The sequence below is a fragment of the Ascaphus truei genome, chromosome 10 (genome assembly GCF_040206685.1).
Source record: "Ascaphus truei isolate aAscTru1 chromosome 10, aAscTru1.hap1, whole genome shotgun sequence".
NCBI lineage: Eukaryota > Metazoa > Chordata > Amphibia > Anura > Ascaphidae > Ascaphus > Ascaphus truei.
Genome location: NC_134492.1, coordinates 62987740 through 63004656, shown reverse-complemented (window position 1 = coordinate 63004656; position 16917 = coordinate 62987740). Strand labels below are relative to the sequence as shown.

At 48.2% G+C, this 16917-nt stretch overlaps 2 protein-coding genes across 3 annotated transcripts in view; one reads left to right on the top strand and one right to left on the bottom strand.

Annotated features, from left to right (window-relative positions):
- The first annotated feature begins 1539 nt into the window (after nt 1–1539).
- On the top strand, nt 1540–13470 carry LRRC39 (leucine rich repeat containing 39). The gene is made up of 8 exons (XM_075615501.1): nt 1540–1559; nt 3262–3367; nt 3511–3667; nt 7366–7502; nt 10957–11103; nt 11371–11522; nt 12762–12904; nt 13314–13470. Exons 1-8 carry the CDS (start codon nt 1540–1542, stop codon nt 13355–13357), a joined length of 906 nt encoding a protein of 301 aa, XP_075471616.1. The 3' UTR covers nt 13358–13470.
- The window catches only part of TRMT13 (tRNA methyltransferase 13), a 47344-nt gene continuing 43543 nt past the window's right edge, over nt 13117–16917 (bottom strand). For both annotated transcript variants that reach the window (XM_075617089.1, XM_075617088.1), the window contains one exon: nt 13117–14116. In XM_075617089.1, the coding sequence (XP_075473204.1) occupies nt 13948–14116 (169 nt within the window). In that variant the 3' untranslated portion in view covers nt 13117–13947. The remainder of the gene's footprint in view (nt 14117–16917) is intronic.

Genomic DNA, 16917 nt, shown 5'->3' with positions numbered 1-16917 from the left:
TTTAAAAATTTAGTCTTGGTCCCAAATACCATTGTTACAGTCTTGTCAGTGTTTAAAAACAGTTTGTTTTGGGAAATCCAGTTTTCGAGTCTCAAAAAGTCAGACTGAAGTATGTGTTGAAGGTCAGAGAGGCTATGGCTGTGTGCATATAGGATTGTGTCATCTGCATACATGTGTATTGAGGCTTCCTTGCAAGCTGTGGGAAGATCATTAATGAACACTGAGAAGAGTAGGAGCCCCAGAACAGAGCATTGCGGGACACCACAGGTGATATCCAGGGGGTTGGAGATAGAGCCTGAGATGGACACATGTTGGGATCTTCCTGATAGGTAGGACTGAAACCAGTTTAAAGCATGTTTCCCTATTCCAGAGCTCTGGAGTTTGTTAAGCAGGATAGCATGATCAACTGTATCAAAAGCCTTTGCAAAATCTAGGAATACTGCACCAGTGAGTTGTCCCCGTTCCATTCCACACTGGATTTCATTGCAAACTTTCAGCAGGGTAGTTACGGTGGAGTGTTTGGGGCAAAAGCCAGATTGGAATTGGCTAGGGAAATTTGTCTTGGTATAGTAATCACATAATTGGGAGTGAACACATTTTTCCATGACTTTGGACAGTATTGGGAGAGGAGAGATTGGCCTGTAGTTTGAGACAGTGTTTTTGTCCCCACTTTTGAAAACTGGCAGTTTTCCAGGTCTTAGGGATATGGCCTGCAGACAGGATATAGTTGACTATGGAAGCAATTGGTTTGGCAATGGCTGGGGCACCAAGTCGTAGGAACTTAGATTGTAGTAAGTCAGGTCCGCATTGGCTGCTTAGTTTTAGCTTGAGGAGCGCTTGTGTAATCTCCTCTTCAGATACTGGGCCAAATTGAAAATTGTGGGCAGTGTTGGGAGGGGGTGGGGCTATGTGGGTACTCCCAGGATGAGATTCAGGTTTGTGGTTTGGGCTGCGTTTCGCTAATAAGTTAGTGGCACACCCAACAAAGTAATCATTGAATGCATTTGCAATGTCAGTGGGGTTTGTCAGAGTAATATCCCCCTTAGTAATATTACTTGGTTGTTGATGGTTAGAAGGCTGGAATATATTGTTGATAACCTTCCAGAAGTTAGCTGGGTTTGATGCATTCTGGAGGAGTGTCTCAGAGTAATATTGTGCTTTTGCATGCCTTGTTTGCCTTGTGCACATGTTCCGCAGGCATCTGTAGTGATTGAGATCCTTGCCAGTTACTTTGAAGCTTTTCCACAAGTCATCCCTGAACTGGTAGAGTGCTTTAAGGTCAGTTGTAACCCATGGAAGGTGGGTCCCCCGTACCCTTATTCTGCATAGTGGAGCATGAGTATCACAGAGTTTTAAGAACTCTGATTGGAAATAGTCGAGCACAGAATCAGAGTCGGGAATTAAGTTGATTATGTACCAAGGGCAGTTGGTAAGGTCATCCAGAAACTGTTGTTGGTTAAAGTTTCTATATGTTCTAGTGAGGAGAACTTTAGGGCTTGATTGGGGCGGTTTAATTTTCCTTACATAGTACACTATTACATGGTCACTGAAAATGTCAGGTTGGATGCCAGAGGATTGGATTCTGCTGGGATTTGGGGAGAGAATCCAGTTTAGCAAGGAATGGTTGTGCGATTTCAGATTTGTCCGTGTGGGTTGGGAAATAAGTTGTGATATGTTAAGCGACTTGATTTGTATCTGGATTTTGTGGTTTTCAGGGTCGAGCCAAGTGAAGTTGAAATCCCCAAGAACTAGAAGCTCACTCTTCTCATTCAGAGAGGAAATGGAGCCAAGAAACTGGGTTATATCAGTCAGGGATTGTAGAGGGGTTTTAGGGGGCGGTAGATGCTAGCTAGCAAGATGGGCTTAGAAAAGGGGAGGCAGATTTTGCCAACTAGGATTTCAAAAGTGGGTGGGCTTGGGGGGCAATTTATCAGTGTAAATTGTAAGGTGTCTGCAATATAAAATAACACCCTTCCTCCTCTCTTTGACCTATCTCTCCTAGAAATGGAGTATCCCTGAATGGCAATATTTGCATCAGGGGTTCTAGGGGTAAGCCATGCTTCTGTAAAAACGATTTGTTTTATCCATAAGGCACCATGCTTTTAGTTCATCCAGTTTGGGCAGCAAGCTCTGGATATTTAATGGGCGGCAGATAGACCTTTTTGGAATTTAAAGGGGGTATTCTCAGGGGCATGGGACAGAGCTGAAATGGGAGGACCTGGGTTAGGTTCAATATCACCTGCTAAAGAGAGTAATAGTATGAGTAGAAATTTGAGTAGTTGTTTGCAAGTTTTAATTTGTGGTGTTTGCCATTAGAGTAAGCGGTGGTTGGTGTGCTGGATTTTAGAGTTCTCCACCAACATTCAGCAGATACTGCAAGGCTTTTGAGTAGTCCAGGGTGTATGGTGATGTTGGGTGTGGGCCAGGATGGAGGAGTTTGTATTGGATAGAGAGAGTAACATTTCCATGAGGCCACAAGAAAGAACAGAGTTGAGATACATACCAGGTTCATTATGCCAGAGGTAGGTAATGCTGCATAGAGCTGTTGTGAGCCAAGTGTGTGTGTGCAGACTAAACAGCAGGGGTGTGCCTTTTCCTTGTCAAATGTTTTTCTGCATTGCAAAGCAAGGGTTGGCAGTTGGCTGTGTGGGTGAGGGTTGGGAGGGGGGGTAGTTGTGTGCAGTCAGTGCTGGGAAAGGCTGCAGTGAAGTAAGTTGTAAAGGAGTGGGGGTTTAAATTGTGCAGGCTAACAAGCATGGGATCATAGTGTGGTCAGAGTAGCTCACCGTTTGTTGCCATATGTACAAAAGTTTGCAGTAGATGCAGTCCCCAGTCACCTCTAGTCATACTATAGTCTAACTATATATTCTCACTTAAAAGGCACACTTTACATGCCTCTCTAAAATGCCAATGCACGTCCCGGAAATGCAGGGGGGGTATTAGTTTTATATATCTAAAGCAGTCACATGACCCTCCCACCTCCCCAATAAATCAGCTTGTTCCAGTTGGTCAATTAGCAGCACACAGCGGAGAGAGAAAAAAAAAACACCCTTTGATATTCAAACATACCACAAGATCGATAATAAAGGCCGGGTGGGGTCATTCTTACAGGTGTGTGTGTACAGTATGTGTGTATCAGTGTATATACAGTAGTGTGTATCATTGTGTATGTACAGGTGTGTGTGTGTGTCTGTGTGAGTGTGCGTGTGTGTGAGTGTCTGTGAAAGCACTCCCAGTGTGACACGATTGGTGCCGTTGCAGAATCTCCCACATCTGGGAGGGCAGGATCGAGCTTTCCAGACTCAGAGAGAAAGTTTATAACGAAGACGGGAGACTCATCCTAAGAATTGAGAAGGAGGAATGGAAGGTAATGCAACTCCTGGATTTGTATCGCACCATACTGTATATACCAATACAGTCCTATCATAGTGAGTGCTTCATAGCCCCCCTGGCAGGGAAGTGTCAGGTTTGTGACACCCGTGGGTGTCTCGTGTCCCCTCTCTGTCCCAGATGCTGCCTGCGTGTTTGCTGAAGATCCCTCACCTCCAGGAGTGGCAGCTTCACCGCACCGGCCTGACCGCAATACCCCCATTCATCGCAAAGTTTACCAGCCTGGTGGTCCTGGATTTATCCCGAAATGTGATCGCAGAAATCCCCAGGGAGATTGGTGAGTCTTACCAGCGGTGCAAGCGTTACCGGAGGCGCACGTCTTACTGGTGGTGCAAGCGTTACCGGAGACGCATGTCTTACTGGTAGTGCAAGCGTTACCGGAGGCACTTGTCTTACCGGTGGTGCACGCGTTACCGGAGGCGCACGTCTTACCGGTGGTGCAAGCGTTACCGGAGACGCATGTCTTACTGGTAGTGCAAGCGTTATCGGAGGCACTTGTCTTACCAGCGGTGCAAGCGTTACCGGAGGCGGACGTCTTACCGCTGGTGCAAGCGTGCGTTACAAGCGTTACCGGTGACGCGTGTCTTACTGGTAGTGCAAGCGTTACCGGAGGCACTTGTCTTACCGGCGGTGCACGCATTACCTGAGGCGCATTTCTTACCGGCAGTGCAAGCGTTACCAGAGGCGCATGTCTTATCGGCGGTGCAAGTGTTACCAGTGGCGTAAGCATTACCAGCTGCGCAAGACTAAGGCTGCGGCCATGCTGCTGCTGAGCGTGCTTGGTGCTTGGAGAGATCACTTCAGTGATTCCCAATAAGTACGGCCACGCTCAAGTGGCGCTCAGGCGCACGTGCATGTACGCTTGGAGAGACAAGGACATTTTATTTCCAAGCTTACAGCAGGGTCACATGACCCTTCAATAACAATGGGGAGAGAGGGGCAGATAAAGAATGGGGAGAGGGACAGACTCAGAATGGGGAGAGAGAGACAGACACAGAATGGGGAGCGAGAGACACAGACACAAAATGGGTAGAGAGACACAGACAGAATGGGGAGAGAGAGGCAGGTACAGAATGGGGAGAGAGACAGACACAGAATGGGGAGAGAGACAGACACAGAATGGGGAGAGAGAGGCAGGTACAGAATGGGGAGAGAGAGACACAGAATGGGGAGAGAGACAGACAGAATGGGGAGAGAGACACAGGCACAGAATGGAGAGAGACAGACACAGAATGGGGAGAGAGACAGACACAGAATGGGGAGAGAGACAGACAGAATGGGGAGAGAGACAGACACAGAATGGGGAGAGAGACACAGAATGGGGAGAGAGACACAGAATGGGGAGAGAGACAGAATGGGGAGAGAGACAGAATGGGGAGAGAGAAAGACACAGAATGGGGAGAGAGACACACACATAATGGGGAGAGAGAGAGAGACAGACAGCATGGGGAGCGAGAGACAGTATCGGATGAGCGGAGAGAGAGAGGTGGGAGGGGGGAGGGAGAAAAGTGGGAGGGGGGAAGGAGAGAGGTGGGAAGGGGGCAGATAGAAAATGGTGGGACATAAATACACAAAGACACAGACACACACACAGCCCGATCCAGCCAATGACTCACCCCTCCCGTAATAGCCACGCCCCCCAGCTCCTGCTCTACAAATATTGCAGGACACCAATCGCTCATGCTTGGAGAGCTGGTGATGTCACTGCTCTCAAGCATGAGCGAGCTCAGCGGCAGCGTGGCTGCAGCCTCAGGCTGGGGCCATGGTACCGCAGACTATGCGGAGGCATCCGCACGCTGAGCGAACAGACTGCCTAAGGCAGTGTTCGTGTCCATGCGGCGTGCGGGCGGAAGCAGGAGGGGGCGCATGATACGCAAGAAATCAGTTCAAACGGATTTCTTGGCGCGACAGACCGGTCACGTGAGCGGCTCTCCCAATGAGGGCGAACCAGTTCCGTGACACCCCTAGGAACGCCTAGACACGCCCACAGCCCGTCCACCATGGCCAGGGAAAGCACCCGCTTACCTCACAGCCTCCGTGCGGGCGAAGGCCCCATGGCCCGGGCCTTAGGCTGCGGCCACGCTGCCGTGACACTCACGGTAATGTTGTAAAATGAGCATGGTCACGCTGACGCTGCGTGCACACACACACACGCATGTACGCTCGGCAATGCTCAGCACTTGGTGAGACATGGAAAAGTGATTTCCAAGCGCTCAGAAGGGTCACATGACCCTTCAACAACAAATCAGCACCAGTCAATACACAAACACACACACGATCCAGGCAATGGCACGCCTCCCCCCCACCCCCCCGCTCGCAAATTCCTGCAGGACAGGCTAGTGCTCAGGGAATGGAAACAAAAGAAAACAGCGCACAACGCCAAATAATGAAGCAAATTCAACAATATACTATAGAATTAAAAAGGGGGTAATATATCTGCGTACATGAAAAAAGTTGGTAAAAGGCATGTAGTGTGTATCACACTGTTTACCACTCGGCAGCTGTTAGCTGTAGATTCAGGTGCTTGCTTCCCTCTGCTGCTGCAGCTCACCCCCCCGCTCGCAAATTCCTCGCAAATTCCTGCAGGACAGGCTAGTGCTCAGGGAGTTGGTGATGACACGGCTCTCAAGCATGAGCGCGCGTCGCTGCACCCGTCTTACCATCAGCTAGGAATCAGGGAGCCCGGTGTATAGGGGGCGCTGGGCGGTGAGGAATCAGGGAGCCCGGTGTATAAGGGTCACTATGCGGTTAGGAATCAGGGAACCCCCACGTGTATAGGGGCGTTGGGCGGTTAGGAATCAGGGAACCCCCGCGTGTATAGGGGGCGCTGGTTGGTTAGATACCAGGGAGCCTCTTGCGTGTTATATCTGTCTGCGTGTTATTATATCTCTGCGTGTTATTATATCTGTCTGCGTGTTATTATATCTCTCTGCGTGTTATTATATCTCTGTGCGTGTTATTATATCTCTGTGCGTGTTATTATATCTCTCTGCGTGTTATTATATCTCTCTGGGTGTTATTATATCTCTGCGTGTTATTATATCACTCTGCATGTTATTATATCTCTGTGTGTTATTATATCTCTGCGTGTTATTATATCTCTCTGCGTGTTATTATATCTCTGCGTGTTATTATATCTCTCTGCGTGTTATTATATCTCTCTGCGTGTTATTATATCTCTCTGGGCGTTATTATATCTCTCTGCGTGTTATTATATCTCTCTGTGTTTTATTATAATCTCTCTGCGTGTTATTATATCACTCTGCGTGTTATTATATCTCTGCGTGTTATTATATCTCTCTGCGTGTTATTATATATCTCTGCGTGTTATTATATCTCTCTGGGTGTTATTATATCACTCTGCGTGTTATTATATCTCTCTGCGTGTTATTATATATCTCTGCGTGTTATTATATCTCTCTGCGTGTTATTATATCTCTCTGCGTGTTATTATATCTCTCTGCGTGTTATTATATCTCTCTGCGTGTTATTATATCTCTCTGTGTTATTACATCGCTGTGTGTTATTATATCTTTCTGCGTGTTATTATATCTTTCTGCGTGTTATTATATCTTTCTGCGTGTTATTATATCTCTCTGTGTGTTATTAGATCTCTCTGCATTTTATTATATCGCTGCTTGTTATTATATCTCTCTGCATGTTATGATATCTCTACATGTTATTATAGCTCTCTGCGTGTTATTATCTCTCTGCGCGTTATTATATCTCTCTGCGTGTTATGATATCTCTCTGCGCGTTATTATATCTCTCTGCGTGTTATGATATCTCTCTGCATGTTATTATATCTCTCTGCGTGTTATTATATCGCTCTGCGTGTTATTATATCTCAGACATATAATAACAACACAGAGAGATTTAATAACATGCAGTGTTATTATATGACTCCATGTAGCGCGTCCCCCGATGTATAATATAAGGATACTGCCACACTGTGTGTGTGATCCGCTCTCTCAGGACGACTCGCTAAGCTTCGCGAGCTTCTACTCAGTTATAACCGGATCTCGGCAGTCCCGGTGGAGCTGAGCGCCTGTGAGAGTCTGGAGAAGTTGGACCTGGCTGTGAATAGAGACATATCGGAGCTTCCGGAGCAGGTACGAGGCCTGTTAGAGTGTGAGTTCCGCGGCTCAGGGAAATTCTTGCCTATTGTATGAGTGGGTGTTTACCCTCTAATATATTTAGTTATTACCTCTCGCTCCCATTGTGTGCGTCACACTCTTGTTCTTCTAAACAATTCCCCAGAATAATTAGTATTAAGAATGTGATTACTAATTAATGTGACCGGGATTCCCAGGAGCGGGATACAGGGATCCCAGGGTAACCTGAGGGGGTGCGGTGTAGGACATCTCAGCAGGGGAGACGCTTAGACAGATTTAGGAAAGAAGAGAGTGATTCTGGCAGCAGCGTTTAGGATAGATTGTAGGGGAGACAGGTGAGAGGCAGGAAGGCCGGACAGCAGGAGGTTACAGTAATCAAGACGGGAGAGAATGAGGGCCTGTGTCAGAGTTTTAGCAGTTGAGCAATAGAGGTGTATCTTTGTAATATTGCAGAGGAAAAAACGACAAGTTTTATCTACCTTTTGCATGTGAGAGAATGTGAGAGAGGAGTGGAGTGTGACCCCTAGGCAGCGCGCTTGGGCTACTGGGTGAATGATAGTACTTCCAACAGTAATGTGGAAGGAGGTAGTAGGGCCAGGTTTGGGAGGAAGTATGAGGAGCTCTGTTTTTGCCATATTAAGTTTAAGGCGACGGAGGGCCATCCAGGATGATATAGCAGAGAGACATTCAGAAACTTTGGTCTGTACAGCAGGTGTAAGGTCAGGGATTGAAAAGTAAATTTGTGTGTCATCAGCATTGAGGTGAAATTTGAACCCAAGAGATGTGATTAGGTCACCTTGAAAGTGTATAAAGAGAAAAAAGAGGTCACAGGAGAGAACCTTGGGTTACCCCCACAGAGAGATTGATAGAGGAGGAGGTGTTAGCAAAAGAGGCACTGAAAGTACAATGGGAGAGTTAAGACGAGATCCAAGATAGAGCTTTGTTACGAATACCAAGAGTATGGAAAATGTGAAGAGGGTGGTCCACAGTATCAAATGATGCAGAAAGGTTGAGTAATATGAGCAGAGCGTAATCACCTCTGTCTTTGGCAGCATGGAGGTCATTAGTTATTTTAGTGAGGCTGTTTCAGTGGAGTGAGCAGTGCGAAAGCAAGATCGTAGAGGGTCTATGAGAGAATAGGTGTTGAGAAAATGGAGCAAACGAGAGAATACAAGACGTTCAAGGAGTTTAGAGGCAAAAGGAAGGAGGGAGACAGGACAATAGTTAGAAAGACAGGCAGGGTCAAGCTTGCTGTTTTTGAGTATTGGTATAACTGTTGCATGTTTGAAAGAGGAGGGAAAGGTACCAGAGTAGAGGGAGGAGTTAAAAATGTGTCTGAGCATAGGCATTATAATAGTAGTAAGAGGTTTTAGGAGATGGGAGGAAATGGAGTCCAGAGGGCAGGTGGTAAAGGGAGAAGAGGAGATCAGCAATTACACATCCTCCTCTGAGACAGCGGAAAAAGAGTCAAGGAAGGCAGGATGAGAGTTGGTAAGCGGTGTAGGATGGGAAGAAGAAACAGAGGGGATGTTCTGACGTATGGATTCCACCTTTTCCTTAAAATAGTCAGCAAAGTCCTGAGGTGAGATGGAGGAAGAAGAGACAGCTGAGGGTGGTTTGAGTAGAGTCAAAGTCATTGAAGAGTTGGCGTGGGTAAGGCCTCGGTCCCGCTGCGCTCGTTGGCGCGGGCGGCGGGTCGCGAGTTCCCCACCAGCAGGGGAATCCTCGCGAGCCGGTCCCGGTCCCCACTGGCTGCACAGCTGACTACACGCTGTAGCGCGTCAGCCGCTGGAGACACCACAGAATGGTGTTTCCTAGCGTTGACGCGTGACGTGTGTGGCTGTGAGCCAATGGGGAGGGGAGGCTGCGGGAGGAGGAGAGGCTTCGGGGAGCGGGGAGGAGTGTGGAGTGACAGCAGGTGAGTGCCTTTCTCTGTGTGTGTGTCTGAGTGCCTGTCTGTGTGTGTATGTGTCTGAGTGCGTGAGTGCCTGTCTGTGTGTGTATGTGTCTGAGTGCGTGAGTGCCTGTCTGTGTGTGTGTGTGTGTGTGTGTGTATGAGTGCGTGAGTGCCTGCCTGTGTGTGTGTGTGCGTGTGTGTGTGTATGAATGAGTGCCTGCGTGTGTGTGTTTAAACTTACCTTCCAGCTCCAGCCCGAGTCCGTGGAGGGAGGGGGGGGGGAGAGTAGCGGGTCCCTCCGCTCAAGCCACGCCCCCCCTCCCTGTCAAACCGCCCACCTCCCGCCCACCTCCCGATCAAACCTCCCGATCAAACCTCCCACCTCCCGCTCCGGCTCCCGCTCCCTACAGACCGCAGATCGCGGTCTGTGTATCTCAGCGCACCGCCTGTCAGCAGCGCAGGTGCGCTGACTCTGGGAGCGGGGCCTTAGCCGTAGACTTGTTGATTAGTGAAGAAAAGAAGGTTTGTTTAGCCTGAGAGGAGATATCAATAAACGATCAGCACGCCTCGTTGGGAGGGAGGACAAGAGACAAAAGAAAAAAAGGCACAATAAACAAATGGTGAGATATGCACTTACATGTCAGTGCCTGTCATTAGGCACGTAAAGGTTTCTTTGGCTCCTTCACCTCCGTGATGGTAGTAAATGATTCTGAAGCCTTCAATATTAAAAGTCCAACTTTTATATATAAAATCGGGTAATATTCACACAAACAGTGTAAAAGAACATAAGGACAGACCTGTTCATGATATTCTGCAACCCTCTCCGGTCTCCGCGACATCCACCGCCAATGCAGCCAGCGTTCTACGTCACTTCCGGTTTCCTGGTGCTTCAACGAAACTGGTCCTCCCGGCAACCCTGCGCGTTTCAAAGGTAGTCCTTCTTTGTCAGGGGTAAGTGACACTTACCCCCTGATGGACTACCTTTGAAATGCATAGGGGTGCCTAATGACAGGCACTGACATGTAAGTGCATATCTCACCATTTGTTTATGCACAACATACATTGTGAACTTGCTTCACTAGTGTGCCTCTCTTTTTTCTTTTGTCTCTTGTCCTCCCTTCCAATGAGGCACGTTAATCATTTATTGATATCTACTACTGCTGAGAATTGGGAACAGTTCTACTCTTCAAGCTGCACCACATCACATATACAAGTTTGGACTGCTTATAGTTAGAGCGCTTCCTTATCTGTTATATTTAGCCAGAGAGGGCAGAGTTGAAACAGGACAGCATAAATTTGTAGTGAAAGAAGTCTGCGAGAGTGTGAGATTTCCTCCAGAGGCGTCCAGACGAACGACGTGCAGGAACGCATCATGCGCGTGTGGGGATTTAGCCCGGGTCTGGGGTTAGAAGGGCGAGGACGGCAGAGAGAAAGCGGGGCATGTAAACCCCATTGGTATTAAACGGAGCGGAGATCTTCCTCTCTGGCTTCTGACTATTTATGAAGGTGTTTTGACACACGGCAGCAGTAACAACCCGTCCCCTCCATGTTCAGCTCGCCGGTTTGAAGCGTCTCTGGCACCTGGATCTGAATATGAACCAGTTTGCCAGCATCCCGCGGGCAGCATTGGAGATGCCGGCCTTGGAGTGGTTGGACATGGGCAGCAACAGACTACGGGAGCTGCCGGCGGACATAGATAGGGGAGTATGAACAAGGGGACACAACACTACAGTGACCCCGCATAGCTACAGACCAGTTCTGGGGGCCATTTATAGAGCCCAGACAAAAAAAAGATATATTTTTACTAAACATTCCCGAAATAAAGTATAGCAGCTATAGTAACCTTGATCAGTGCTGGAGAGGGGCCGGGACACTTTGCTGAATAGCAGCAGTACGGGTTGATGTAACCTTACCCCCACGGTGCTGTGACCTGCCTCTGCTAACTGCGGGTCGCCTTCCTCATACAGGATGCAGAGTTTACACACCTTGTGGGTTCAACGCAATGAGATCGAGCGCCTTCCGGAGAGCATCAGCGGCCTGCGGACGCTCAACACGCTAGTCCTGAGCGGCAACAGGCTGAAGGGAATCCCAGCGTGTCTGCGGACCATGTGCGGCCTGCGGTACGGTCACGGAGAGAGCGGCGTGTAGCGTCATACCACAAATAACAACGGACAAAAACAACACTACATTCAATATAACACGTTATATAGTTACATACATTTCTGTTTATCTTCTCATAAGCGAGGGTCATTGGGTTAAATTCTTTGGCCAAAACAAATGAAGCCTGTACCTACATCTATGGTCCATCTGTAGGGCCCAACACTGCTGTACCTGCAAAGAGCTGTCTTATAGACTGGCCATTCGCTGCTGCTTAGCAAGATCTGCCATTAAAAAGGTGGGATGAGGGCGCTTGGGAACAGGGAGGAGCGGTCACTATCCCCCAAATAGTTTTACCAACTGAAATTAAACACACACAGCCCCAGTAAACGCAGAAACCCAAACCTACCACATCATATATATATTGTGTCAAAAGGCGTGTTACCGAGACCTTGTGTATAGAACACAATACAAAAAGCCCCCAGTGCTACATCCACTACGACAAATTAGTCATTAAGAAGGGATATACCTTGGCATGGTTACAGGCTTAAAATGCTTTGGCCATAGAATTTGACTAAATGACCCTATGAGGAGGGATTGAAGGGGCAGTGTGGGCAAGCTCCTGTGTACAGGGCCGCCAACAGGGGGGGGGTATGCCGGTGTTGGCGTCCCGGGCCCAGTCAGTGAGGGAGCCCGGCCACCCGGCCCAATGCGCGGCCGGGCCCGTTATATATAAAAAAAAAATGGCGGCGATCCCCCGAGCGCATGTGCAGACCCAAGGTCCCGCAGGGCAAGCAGGGTGTGCGGCCTGCTGTCTGTGGGCCCGTTCCCCCCCACTCCTAACGTGGGACGGAGGGGAAGCGCCGTTGCAAGCCCGCGCGCGTCAATTGAGCTTGCCCCATGCGCGCCAACCCAGCTTCCCCTGCAGCAGCCGTGGAATTAGACCGCCAGTCTCACCCCCAGCCGCCCACCCCCGAGCCTACCTCCAGCACCGGGCAGCAGCCGCAGGGATATCGGGGGCAGGGGGGAAGCAGCACCCACCCGGTCATGGTCAGTCACCCACCCAACTCTCCCACCCTGGCAGTCACTCAGTCACCCACCCAGTCAAGTCACTCACCCACCCAGTCACTTACCCTGTACACGTGAAGAAGAGGCCTGTGAGGGTTGGGAAGCTCTGTACACACTGTATGAAGATCTCTCTTGTTGGTCCATTAAATGTACGATCCTTGGTCCTTGGTGATATAACGGAGGCCTCTCTGCAGGTTTGTGAACTTCAGAGATAACCCTCTGGATCTTAAAGTGTCGCTTCCTCCGTGTGACGAGGAAGAGGAGGAGGAGAGGGAGCTGTTTGGACTACAGTTCATGAACGCTTACATCCAGGAGTCCCAGAGACAGAGTAATACAGGTAAGACCTGGGCTATATACACACGTCACGTTGTCCGAAACATGCTACATACACACGCATGTTGCATCATGTGATGAGGAACCTGTGCAACAGATAGGTGTTAGGTCACCTGATGAAGAATCTGAGCTACATACACACGCATGTTACAGTAGATCACATTGTAATTGATCCACGCGCAGTAAGTTAGTGCTGGGAGGTTAATAAGAGGCAGGTGAGGGAACATACATTTTATTCCCCAAAACACACAGTAAAAATAACAAAATCATTTTGCGCCGAATTGGACCGGAAAGCGTAAAAGAAGAGATAAAAGCCTAAAATAACCGGTAAACCTGTTTAACTGACAGCACAATGTCCCGTACCCCACCCAGAACGAGGGAGATAACCCGCTGTGTGTCCATGTGTCTTTCAGAGAACGCCCAGCGTTTATCCATCAGGATCCAGGCTGACCTTTGAAGTGATCCAACGGTGACCTGCAAGTTGCAGCCGAGACCGATCCCTCGCTGCAGGAAAGCCGCGATTTACTCATCCCAGACCCGATAATATAAACTTAAACTGTTTGCATATTACTTATTATTATTATTTACGGTTAGAAACGTTTCGGCCTTTTCCACATTAGTAATAAATGTTTAGCATTTTTGCATAAGTCCTGGGGACGCTGCTGTACATATCTGTGATGCTGCAGGACCTGTGACACAGCTTCAGCAGTCCATGTAGAAGGACATGTCTGCAGCAGGGGACATCACGTGTGCTGCAGAAGGGACGTCACGTGTGCAGCAGGGGACGTCACGTGTGCAGCAGGGGACGTCACGTGTGCAGCAGGGGACGTCACGTGTGCAGCAGGGGACATCACACGCCCACACTCTGTCCTGTTGCTGTCGCCTTCTGACGTATTCACACCGTGACTGTGAGACACAGCGGATCAGTAACGTGTGAGCGTCATGCCTTAGCCCATGAGCTGAGCTCTGGACACGGGTTTGAAACACGGCTCTGTGCGTGAGCGGTTCTTCGGGGTGGTAGGGGGGGGGGGATCACCACGTGGCGCACTATGAGGGCACAGCGGTGAGCAGCACATTCTCCAGGGACACGCCAGACTCCGTGTAATACTGCAGCGTGGCTCTGTACCCCGCCCTGCGCAAGTAATCCACGCGCCCGTGGTCTATCAGCAATTTGCACAGGCGCCCCAAATTCTCCCGCTCTGCCACGGTGAGAAGCCTGGGGAAGGGGGAGAGAAGAGAGGATTGCTCAGAAAATAAACTCACTACGTTACATTCTCTAAAAGTCCCGCAAGGGCCTCAAATGGGGATACTTATTACACAAGCACACGCAATTATACAAGAGACATTACATGAGAGAGAGATTATCCGAGAGACATTACATGAGAGAGCGATTATCCGAGAGACATTACATGAGAGAGCAATTATACGAGAGACATTACATGAGAGAGAGATTATCCGAGAGACATTACATGAGAGAGAGAGCGATTATCCGAGAGACATTACATGAGAGAGAGAGCGATTATCCGAGAGACATTACATGAGAGAGCGATTATACGAGAGATATTACATGAGAGAGAGAGAGAGAGCTATTATACGAGAGACATTACATGAGAGAGAGTGATTATACGAGAGATATTACATGAGAGAGAGAGCTATTATACGAGAGACATTACATGAGAGAGACCAATTATACGAGAGATATTACATGAAAGAGAGAGCGAGAGATTATACGAGAGATATTACATGATAGAGCGAGAGAGATTATACGAGAGACATTACATGAGAGAGCGATTATACGAGAGACATTACATGAGAGCGATTATACGAGAGATATTACATGAAAGAGAGAGCGAGAGAGATTATACGAGAGACATTACATGAGAGAGAGATTATACGAGGAAAAGGTGGAATCCATACGTCAGAATATCCCCTCTGTTTCCTCCTCCCATCCTACACCGCTTCCTAACTCTCCTCCTGCCTTCCTTGACTCTTTTTCCACTGTCTCAGAGGAGGATGTGTCACTGTTGATCGCCACTTCTCCCTCTACCACTTGCCCTCTTGACCCCATTCCCTCCCATCTCCTAAAACCTCTTTCTCCTACTATAATCCATACGCTCACGCACATTTTTAACTCCTCCCTCTGCTCTGGAACCTTTCCATCCTCCTTCAAACATGCAACAGTCATACCATTACTCAAAAACAGCAAGCTTGACCCTACCTGTCTTTCTAACTATCGACCTGTCTCCCTCCTGCCTTTTGCCTCTAAACTCCTTGAACGTCTTGTATTCTCTCGCTTGCTCCATTTTCTCAACACCTATTCTCTCCTAGACCCTCTACAATCTGGCTTCCGCACTGCTCACTCCACGGAAACAGCCCTCACTAAAATAACTGACGACCACCATGCTGCCAAAGACAGAGGTCATTACACTCTGCTCATATTACTCGACCTCTCTGCAGCATTTGACACCGTGGACCACCCTCTTCTCCTTCACATTCTCCATACTCTTGGTATTCGGAACAAAGCTCTATCCTGGATCTCATCCTACCTCTCCCATCGTACTTTCAGTGTCTCTTCTGCTTACACCTCCTCCTCCTCTATTGATCTCTCTGTGGGGGTACCCCAGGGCTCTGTCCTGGGACCTCTTCTCTTTTCTCTGTACACACTCTTTCTAGGTGACCTAATAACATCTTTTGGGTTTAAATATCACCTCTATGCTGACGACACACAAATATACTTTTCAACACCTGACCTTACACCTGCTATACAGACCAAAGTTTCTGAATGTCTCTCTGCTATATCATCCTGGATGGCCCTCCGTCGCCTTAAACTCAACATGGCTCCTCATACTTCCTCCCAAACCTGGCCCTACTACCTCCTTCCACATTACTGTTGGAACTACGATCATCCACCCAGTAGCCCAAGCACGCTGCCTAGGGGTCACACTCGACTCCTCTCTCACATTCGCCCCTCACATTCAAAACATTTCTAAAACTTGTCGCTTTTTCCTCTGTAATATAAGAAAGATACGCCCTTTCCTCTGTTGCTCGACTGCTACAGTAAAACTCTGACTCAGGCCCTCATTCTCTCCCGTCTTGATTACTGTAACCTCCTGCTGTCCGGCCTTCCTGCCTCTCACCTGTCTCCCCTACAATCTATCCTAAATGCTGCTGCCAGAATCACTCTACTCTTTCCTAGATCTGTCACAGCATCTCCCCTCCTGAAATCCCTCTCCTGGCTTCCAATCAAATCCCGCATCTCACACTCCATTCTTCTCACTTTTAAAGCTTTACACTCTTCTGTACCTCCTTACATCTCAGCCCTAATTTCTCGCTATGCACCACCCCGACTCTTGCGTTCTGCTCAAGGATGTCTTCTTTCTACCGCCTTTTTATCTAAAGCCCTCTCTGGCTTAAACCTTTTTCACTGACTGCCCCACACCTCTGGAATGCCCTTCCCCTCAGTACCCGACTAGCACCCTCTCTATCCACCTTTAAGACCCACCTTAAGACACACTTGCTTAAAGAAGCATATGAATAGCACTGTGAACATTCTGAACACGATACATAAAGCTTGGCCCCCTGCAGACGCACTTACCAGAACTCCCTCCTACTGTCTCTGTACGTTCTCCCTACCTACCAATTAGATTGTAAGCTCCTCGGGGCAGGGACTCCTCTTCCTTAATGTTATGTTTGTCTAAAGCACTTATTCCCATGATCTGTTATTTATATTATCTGTTATTTATTCGATTACCACATGTATTACTACTGTGAAGCGCTATGTACATTAATGGCGCTATATAAATAAAGACATACAATACAATACAATACGAGAGATATTACATGAAAGAGAGAGCGAGAGAGAATATACGAGAGACATTACATGAGAGAGAGATATTACATGAAAGAGAGAGCGAGAGAGATTATACGAGAGACATTAAATGAGAGAGAGATTATACGAGAGATATTACATGAAAGAGAGAGCGAGAGAGATTATACGAGAGACATTACATGAGAGAG